The sequence below is a fragment of the Sciurus vulgaris genome, assembly GCF_902686455.1.
Source record: "Sciurus vulgaris genome assembly, chromosome: 18".
Taxonomy (NCBI): Eukaryota; Metazoa; Chordata; class Mammalia; order Rodentia; family Sciuridae; genus Sciurus; species Sciurus vulgaris.
The window spans coordinates 18,455,079-18,464,922 of record NC_136479.1 but is presented as its reverse complement, the minus strand read 5'-3'; the positions used below and the strand labels follow the sequence as shown (position 1 = coordinate 18,464,922).

The 9,844-nt window shown below is 47.0% G+C and overlaps 1 protein-coding gene across 2 annotated transcripts in view; it reads right to left on the bottom strand.

Annotated features, from left to right (window-relative positions):
- Positions 1-1,015: 1,015 nt before the first annotated feature.
- SLC5A11 (solute carrier family 5 member 11) overlaps positions 1,016-9,844 on the bottom strand; it is a 54,615-nt gene continuing 45,786 nt past the window's right edge. The window contains exons 11-16 of one of the 2 annotated variants that reach the window (XM_079121177.1): positions 7,025-7,132; positions 6,538-6,688; positions 4,846-5,014; positions 3,844-4,059; positions 3,100-3,268; positions 1,016-1,339 (exon numbers count right to left, since the gene is read on the bottom strand). In XM_079121177.1, coding sequence (XP_078977303.1) covers positions 1,134-1,339; positions 3,100-3,268; positions 3,844-4,059; positions 4,846-5,014; positions 6,538-6,688; positions 7,025-7,132 — 1,019 coding nt within the window. In that variant the 3' untranslated portion in view covers positions 1,016-1,133. The remainder of the gene's footprint in view (positions 1,340-3,099; positions 3,269-3,843; positions 4,060-4,845; positions 5,015-6,537; positions 6,689-7,024; positions 7,133-9,844) is intronic. The other variant, XM_079121178.1, reaches the window with a different exon arrangement.

The window sequence follows — 9,844 nt, the reverse complement described above, 5'->3', positions numbered from 1 at the left end:
CACTAGATCAGATTTGCTCCCTGCCTATGGCAGAAAAATGGGCCAGACAAGTGGGAAGGCCAGTCAGGAGGCTGGTGGCAGCAGTCTGAGCTGTGACAGAGACGATCCCACTGAAATGCACTTCTGGCTCCAGCTAGAAGGCAGCAGAGTCGGGGTTTGGGTCAGAGCTGGGGGAGCTCGGGACTCTTGGACAGCCCTATGCCTCCCACTCCTCTCTTGGCCCTCAGAGTGGGAAGCACAGCCTGGCCCATGAAGATTGCCTCTGGAGCCCTCTAGCCTCCCAACCATCTCAGGCTCTTGCAGGGAGCCTGTTCCAAGGCCTAATGGGAATATCAGCAGCCACTCCCACATATCTGCCGCTTCTCGTGTGGGCTCAGGGTGCCTTTTGCCAGCCTACAAAAACCATTTGGATTCACTTGGAGAAGCCAGGCCTCCCAAGGGGAGGCTCTGGGCCAATACAGGTACCTTTGGACCAGCTGGTCTCAGGTATTGAGTACATCAACTCGGAACTCAAAAGAGATCACTGAACGACTAGGGAGGAGAGTGGCTCCTCAGCCCCAGAGTCCTATTTTCCTTTGACGTCTGGAAATTGGAGACCCTGGAGAGACTGCTTCACTTTCCAGCTCCATCAGGCCAGTAAATCACTCCACCTACCAAGGTCCTTGATCCAGGGCTGCAGGGGTTTTGTCCCTGGTCTTGCTCTTAGCCACGCACATAGCAAACTCAAGCCCTATGTGTTATCCTGTCAGACTCCATCAGGGCACTGAGATGGCTGACTCCACAGACTAGCAGGGGGCTGCTCTCCAGGTCCGAAGCAGCACTGGCCCTCGACCAGTCCCAGCCCGATATTCTTCTAGCATGGGATTCAGGGCACTACCCTCAGGATCTGTTTCCAAGAATTCATATGCACAGCAAGGATCACAATGAGAAGACCTTTGGGAACCAGCTATTCCTTTCTAGAAGAAAAGAGCTAAATGTCATGTCAAAACAGCCCATAAATACCTTGGAAGCCTCCTGGTAAACAAACAAAAGCTTTATTATTATTATTATTATTATTATTATTACTTCATTAAAAAATAACAGGGCATTGAAAACAAACTGAGAACTTTTTGGATCCCTGGGTCCACCCTGCTTTAAGCAAAGTAGCCCCAGAGAAAGATGGCGCAGGTCATGCAGACAATGCAGTTGATGTCCAGAAGGGTTTTCACAATGGGATTTTCCTCCAAGAAATTGGTGACAGGTTCCACTTTGCCTGGGGGCTCCTCTTTGCCTTTATTCTCCATTCCACAGAGCCACAGGATGGCCTTCACCACCTTGGACCGCTTTGGGGTCACATCACCTAAAAAAAACCCAGCAAAGAAAGGTTATAGAAATGGGATTGGTCTCCAGAGATGAGGGCCAACCCGGTCATGTCTGTGCACTGGGATAAGTACTATTCCAGAAGCACAGTCAAACCTCCATACCCGTGCGTTCCATACCCACAGAGCAAACCAAACACAGATCAGAAATATTTGGGGGTGGGGTCCTACTCAACATGTACAGGCTTCCTTTTTCCTTTTTTTTTTGGCAGGGGGAGTACCAGGGATTGAACTCAGGGGCACTCCACCACGGAACCCCATCCCCAGTCCTATTTTGTATTTTATTTAGAGACAGGGTCTCACTGAGTTGCTTAGCACCTCATTTTTGCTCAGGTTGGCTTTGAACTCGAGGTCCTTCTGCCTCAGCCTCCCAAGCTGCTGGGATTACGGGCGTGCGACACCGCACACCAGGCCAGGCTGTCTTTTTTTGACATTTCCCTCAAACAATATGGAATAACAATTCTTCATGTAGCAATTACATTGTATTAGGTATTACAAGTAATTCAGAGATGATTTAAAGTATGGGGGAGGATTGCATAAGTTACATGCATATAAATGTCACACCATCTTCTACAAGGGACTTGAGCGCCCACAGGTATGGGTGTCCCCATGGAACCTGAACTGGATACTGAGGAACAACCGTGTTCATTAATACCCTAGGTCTGGAAGAAGGTTTAATTCTGCAAGACTGGTATTTTCAGAATCTTGCTCTCTTCAGATGAAGAAATTGAGGTTCAAACTAACTAGAGTGAAGCCATCCCCCTGGGAGGCAGGGACACAGTGGATTTACAAAACCGACTCCCTCTGAAATTAAGGGCACCTTCCTCATCCTGAGAATTAAAGCTCCAAATTGTTTTAACTTCTGAACTTCCTAATAACTTGCTTTTCTGCATCTCATATTTCTTCACACTGAGGGTCAAGGCTGAAGGGCTAACCCCCAAGTACCCCCTGGTGACAGACAAGGGGAAACTGTGACTGACTGGTTCTCTGGACATAAATCTGCACATGTATATGTCCTGCCTTCTCTTCTCTTGTGAAAGGCTTCCTGGTTTTTAATTCTCTGAAGACAACAATTTGAAAATAAGTGTCCTCCTTCACAACTGACTTTGAATAAGCCTATTTTTCTTGCCAGTTAGACTCCCAAGTATTTTTGGAGGCAAAGCCCAGCCCAGTTAGGACTCCAGTCTGACACCCCTGTGTTGCATGATCTCTAGAAGACAGGGAGATAATAGGAACTGGTGGGGACTTTGACTAACTGAAGGGCACATCCCGTATCTGCTTAACACTCCAAAGAACTCCCGCCATGTGGGCACAAACATTGCCACTTTTCAAAAGAGGATGGAAATCTGAAATCTTATGTGACATCTTCCAGTTTTTAAACGTTAATGGGCATTTTATTAAAACAGCAAGTGTGTGAAGCCCAAGTAGGTCTGCAAGCTGTCAGATTGAAGTCACTCATACAGAGAGTGCCTCAGTGATCTGGCAGACCACATGGGCTTGCGTGAGGATTACTCGAACCTTGAGTGGTCACTCAAGGGCCTGCTGTTACTGACCATCTGAGGCTTCCCTTTGAAGTTACTGGAGGACCTCTTTAGGTGGCTAGAGAGCAGAAGGACCAAACACTGCATGCTAGGAATCCGAGTCTGTCTCCTTTTCTGGCTTGTGATTTGATAGAAAATCTTCCCCTTAAACACAGAATCCTTTGGGCTCCTGCTATAACTAAGGTAAGAGGCAAACTCACAGCTATGGGTTTTGGACATGTTTTCTTGAACCATCTCATTCTGGATGCAGGTGCTGGTGGCCTCTGGGGCTCCATTCTGAGATAGTGTAAGAGGCAGGGGAATTGCTGGTGGCATCGGTTCCTTCTGGACCCTGGGGTCATGACGCGTAAACCAGGTCAGGCGACTGACCTAAGGAGCAGAGATGAACTGTGAGGTACAGGTAGAGGGCCGCCATCTTTTCCTCATCCCCTGCCCAGCCCCAAGCTCAGCCTCCGTGCCTATAGTCTGCTCAGTCTTGCCTTCTTGCCCCAGCCCCCAACAGGTTTCAACTTCCTGCACTCCATGGGTTTCCCTCACTCACTCCATCTTTCTTATATGGCCCTCATTCTAGTCCTTAGAGCTTAACCCCGGCACTAGGGTATGGTGGGAATCAGGGATTGGCCATTTCTTTGGCCATAGGGATTGAATTGGCTCATGAATGAGCACGTGTCCTAAGCTGACTCTGCCAATAGGAATCAGGAACCTTGCTCGAAATCCTAGGACACAAATGCCTACGCTTTTCCTCAATGACAGTAAGGAAGATATGTCCCTAAAGTCACTTTGAGATTGAGGCAGAAGTGAGAGATGGATTCTGATGATCTTTCTTGAGTTCTGAATCAGCCTATCCCTGAGGCCCAGTACTGGACTTGGGTTTTTAGCATTCAGCCCTCTTTGTCATTTGCTATGAAGAGTCTCGGTGGACACAGCTGTCAAGCCAAACGTACCATCTCCTTGGAGGGCGGTTCTGTGAACCAGCTCACGGTGCACACAGTGATCAGGGTGGCCACGGACAGGATCATGGAGAAGTAGAGGTAGTGGACATCCTTCACCACAGCAGGGCGCTCGTCCGGTTGATCACACAGCGGCTGCACGTAAACAAAGTCTAGGACCAGCCTGATCAAGCCCAGGAGCAGGCCCAAGAGCAGGCCTGAGAATGCACCCTGCAAACAGAGCAGAAATGTCTCTTTTCCCCAGACACCGAGGGCTCTGGCCTCCAGAAACCTGGAGAAGTCACCTCAGGAACATGTCTTTCTTTCTTTCTTTCTTTTCTTTTTTTTTTTTTTTTTGTACCAGGGATTGAACCCAGGGTCACTTACCCACTCAGCCACATCCCCAGCCCTTTTTTGTATTTTATTTAGAGACAGAGTCTTGCTGAGTTGCTTAGGACCTCACTAAGTTGCTGAGGCTGGCTTTGAACTTGCCATCCTTCTGCCTCTCAAGTTGCTGAGATTGCAGTTGTACCCCACCTCGCCTGGCTCATCTCCAGACGACTTGTAATGCTAATACAATGTAAATGCTGTGCAAATAGTTGTTCTACTCTTTTTTTCTTTTAGGGAATAATAACAAGGAAAAAAGTCTATACATGTTCAGTATAGACACGATTCCCCACACCCCCTCAAACACTTTTTATCCATGTTTGGTTAAATCTGCAGATGCAAAACCCACAGATACGGGGGGCCAACTCTAATGAATCAATTCCATTATAGTTCACTCCGTCCCTTCTAATTTAGCATCCCTATTTAATGACAAAAATGCATCCAGATACTTTTGAGAACCCCTTGCCTTCTTTCAAGTCAGGTAACACTCTCCCTGCACCTTCCTCTGCAGAGCTCACCCTCCCTAGAGATGCCCATGCTTGGGTCTCCCACTAGCCCCCTGCGACCATCTTCTCCCAGTCCCCAAGGGCAGCGCTTGGCTCTTGCATGGTGGGGCGGCTCTAGAGCTACCTTTTCATTGGCCCGCTTCCAGAAGCATCCCATGATGAAGACCACAGCTACAGGTGGCTGCAGGTAGGAGCTGATGGACTGGATGTAGATGAAGAGTTGACCTCCTTGGCTGGCCTGGACCGCGGGGATCCAGAGGATGGAGACCAACACCAGCAGGACCACAAACACCCTGAGCCAGAGGGAGAGAGACCCAGAAGAGTGTCATCTTCCCTAAACATTTACTTCTTTCTTTTCTAACAGTTTCGTTGAGGTACAAGTTATGTGCCCTAAAATCCACCCCTCCTAACTGTGCAATCCAAGAACTTTTAGGAAATTTGTAGAGTTGTACCATTATCACTATAATCCAGCTTTAGAACATCTGTCACATCAAAAGTTTCCCTCAAGCTTCTTTCTTCCTGCTCTGAGCCTAAGCAGCCACTTACAGGCTTTGGGGGACATCTGCCATAAATGGCAGCACATGGGACGTGGTCCGGTGCAGCTAGCTTCTTTGGCTAAGTTCATCTCTTATGGTACATCCCTGTCGTGACATGTATCACTATTTCATTTTTTATGGTTGAAAACATTCCACTGTCCTGGTCTGCCATTCCACGTCATCGTCGATCCTTTGCCAGTTGATGGGCACTTGGATTGCTTCTCCTTGTTCGGGGATGCTTTGTGAAATGCATGTACCCGTCTCTGTATAGACACATGTTTTCATTTCTAGAAATGCAAACTGCTGGGTCGCATGGTAAGTGTATGTTTAACAATTGAAGAAGCTGCTGTCCATCTGCTTTGGAACAGTTGAGCCGCTGGATTCTCCCATCGCAAGCTCTAGGCGTTCCATTTCTCTTCCTTAGTGCGTCTTTTTGATGAGAGGCAGCCTAGGTGCACAGTGGTATCTCACTGCAGTTTTAATTTGCATTTCTCTCGTGATGAATGATGTTGGACATCTTTTCATGGCCTTATTAGTCATTTCTATAGCTTCCCTGCTGAAATGTCTCATCAAGTCTTTTGGTTGTTGGTCTTATGGTTTAAGAGTTCTTCATACATTCTAGATTATGAATGCTTTGTTTTATAGGAAGTGGAAATGCTTTAAATTCTGATGAAATTCAATGTGTTGGGTTTTTTCCCCTCTCTTATGGATTGTCCTTCTGTGTCATATCAAGAACTCTTTTCCTAACCCAAGGCTGAAGAGGCTTTAGGATGCATCTGACAGAGTCGCTAAGGTGCTTATTTACATGTATTTTACATAAAATTTACATGCACCCATTTCAGCTCCTCCCATTAGACTTCAGAACTTTGCAGATGATGGGGTGTAGAAATCTTTCCCCAATCTCCCAGAATAACCTCCTCCCTTCTACCTGGCTACTCCTATCATTGCTCAGGTCCAATCAGGTTGGGTGCTCCTCCTCTGAGCCTCACTTTCCGGACTCCCCACATAGGGTTATAATTGTTCATTGATTTTTCCTCCTCCTCCTCCTCTTCCATAATGGCAAGAATTATGTCTTTTCACTGCTGTATTCCAGCGCCTGGACATAGCAGGTGCTCATTGAACGACTCCTGAATGAATGAGTGATGTACTCATGCACCCTCAGAGGAGACTGAGCCAGCCTGGGTACGCTGCTGGCTGGACTTCGCCTGTGGGTGGGCTCAGTTCTCTTCTCCCTGAGTGCCTGCACCTTTCCCTGCCCAGCCCCACACCGTAAGACCTACCTGCCCACAATCATGAGCTCCTTCTCAGATGCCCGTGGCCGGATGTGATTCCACAGATCCATGGTGAAGATGGTGCTGGCACTGTTAAAGATGGAGGTGAGGGAGGACATGAGAGCCGCCACCATCACAGCCATCATGAGCCCACGGAGTCCTAGGGCAGAAGGGAGGTCTATGGGCCTCGGGCTTTCTGAGGACAGCTTCTGCCTTCACTCGTGACCCTAGGACCCCAGGCCCAAAGCCAGCTGATCCAATCAGCTCAGCTCTGAGGAGGCAGAACCTCAGGGCAGTTGGGCAGAGCTCCCTGGTGATCCAGGACCTCTGCTTTTTGCAGGGGTAAGGGGGATCCTAATCTGGGGCTCAGCCTCTGAGCCCAGAGCCTACTCCTGCCCACAACCCTCACATCTTGTTCCTACCTCAGATCAGAACCCACCACTGCTCTCCTTTCTGGGCCCTCCAGGGGTCTCAAGGTAGGGATGACGGGCATTACCTGTGGGCAGGAGCTCCAACACCAGCTTGGGGTATGCGATGTCAGAGCAGCCTGAGGGGTTGCTGCAGACTTTCTGGCAGATTTCTGGATGTGCACAGGCCACTTGATCTGCAGAGGAAGCACAGGCCCGGAGCTGAGCAGAGAAATCCTTATCGACTCCACCAGAAAATATATTTTCAAACCTACTGCTTGGATCAACTGTGGTATCCTCAGAGAGGACGCTCAGAGGTAGCCCTGTCCAACATTCTCTTCGCGGCTTCGTGTGTTTCTCTCTCAGCTCTTAGTACTACCAGTAACTCTCTCCTTTATCTATCAGTCCATTTACGTATTGACCTGTCTGCACCACCAGAATATAAGGCCCACTGGAGGGGCGCTCTGTCTAGTTCACTTGTGGATCCTCAGGGTCCACTCAATTAAGGCCCAGCAGCTTGGCTCTCAAAGTGTTTGTTGGATAAATAGAAGAATAACTAAATGAGTGGATAAATTACTTTCTCTGGATTTCAATTTCCTCATCTGTAAGATGGAAAGAGCAGTAAGTATGCAATTCATAATGTTATTTGGAGGATAAAAATTAGGTAATACAGTTGTTCCTTGGTATCCAGGAGGGGTTGGTTTCAGGACCCCTTGTGGATGTCAAATCTGCAGATGCTCAGTTCCTTTTATAAAATGATGTAGTGTTTTTATATAACCTATGCAAATCCTCTTGTGTATTTTAAATCACTCTAGATTGCTTATAATGCCTAATGCAATACAAATAGTTGTTTTAATGTATTATTTAGGGAATAATAAGAAGAAAAGAAAATATGTACATGTTCAAGACAGATGAAATTTAATTTTTTTTTTTTTTTTGGTACCAGAGATTGAACCCAGGGGCACTTACCCACTGAGCTACATCCCCAGTTGTTTTTATTTTTTTATTTTGAGACAGGGTCTCACTAAGTTGCCGGGGCTGGTCTCCAACTTGTGATCCTCCTGCCTCAGTCTCCTGAGTCACTGGGATTATAGGTGTGCACCACCACACCTGACTTAAATAGTTTTGATCTGCAGTTGATTGAATCCATAGATATGGAATCCAGGTATACAGATAGTCATGTATAAAATAATAATTGGGAGCATTTACAAAGCGTATCAGTCAACTTTGTGTCATATAACAAAATACCAGACTCAAGCTACTTATGAGCTAAAGAGAGGTTTATTTTGGCTCACACATCTGTAGGTTCAAGACTAAGATGGGGTGGCCCCGTTAGTCTGGGCCTCTGGTGAAAGTAGCAGATCATGAGGGGCATGGGGTAGAGCAAATGCTATATCTTGAGCTAGGAAGGAGAGAGAGAGAGGGAGAGGGAGAGGGAGAGAGAGAGGGAGAGAGAGGGAGAAGGAGAGGGAGAGAGGGGGAGAGAGAGGGAGAGGGAGAGAGAGAGGGAGAGAGAGAGGGAGAGAGAGAGGGAGAGGGAGAGAGACAGGTTAGATCCTATAATCCTTCTCAAGGGCACACTCCCAAAGACCTAAAAACTTTCCACTAAGCCCCACCTCCAAAGGTCCACAGAACCTCATTACTGCCACCCTGGAAACTAAGCCTTCACATATAGACCTTTGGGGGACATTCACTCAAAGCACAGTATATCATACTTGCCATGTGTCTGAACCTGCTTTAAACCCAATGAAATTTTATTATCCCCATTTTACAAGAGAGAATACAGCTAGGTGTGGTGACACACACCTATAATCTCAGCAGCTCTGGAGGCTGATGCATAAGGATCACAAGTTTGAGGCCCTAAGCAATTTAACAAGACCCTGTCTCAAAATAAAAAATAAAAAGGGCTGGGGATGTGGCTCAGTGGTTAAGTGTCCCAGGGTTCAATCCCTGGTACCAAAAAAGAAAAATAAAAATGAGAAATAAGAGGCCAAGGGATTTGAAATGGCTTAAGCAAGGTCACACAGCTTGTAAGTAGCAGAGCCAAGGCTCAGGCCTGGACAGTCCAGATCAGAGTCTGTCCCCATGGCCACCACCACACTACTCAAGACCCCTCACAGGGCGTGGCTGCTTGTGGCCAGGTCCTCTGTTCACATCTCAAGCCTTGCTCAACAGCTATGTTTTCCACCAAGGTGCCACAAAATTCAAGATTCCCCTACATATCTCCCTCGAGGTTTTTCCAAGCCTGTGCCCTTGTCTGGAGCTGGTACCAGTGATGGCTCCTCTGGACTGGAGGACCAGGAGCCCAGAGGGTAGCACCACGGACAGCGCCCCACCTTCCCTTCCCCGCTCTTTTCTCCTGATATCTAAGGGTCTTAAATGCCTTTTTTTGTTTCCTTTTGTTTATTAGCAGTTGGGTTTTTTTTTTTTTTATTAAAATGTTTTTTATTTTTACAGACACATTTTGATTCATTGTACACAAATGGGGTACAACTTTTCATTTCTATGGTCGTACACAATGTAGATTCACGCCGTTCATGTGATCATACATATATATAGGGTAATACTGTCTGTTTCATTCTACTGTTTTTCCATCCCCACCCCTCCCACCCCTTTTTCCTCTACATCATCCAAAGTTCCTTCATTCTTCTCTTCCCCCACCACCCCCCATCATTATATATTGTCATGCACTTATCAGAGAAAACATTCAGCCTTTGGTTTTTTGGGCTTGGCTTATTTCACTTAGCATGATATTTTCCAACTTCATCCATTCACCAGCAAATGCCATGATTTTATTCTTCTATATGGCTGAGTAATATTCCATTGTGTATATATACCACAGTTCCTAAATGCCTTTGACTAAACCAGGCCGGCTGCAGACTGTTTCATCCTCCCTTCCTTTAACAGCA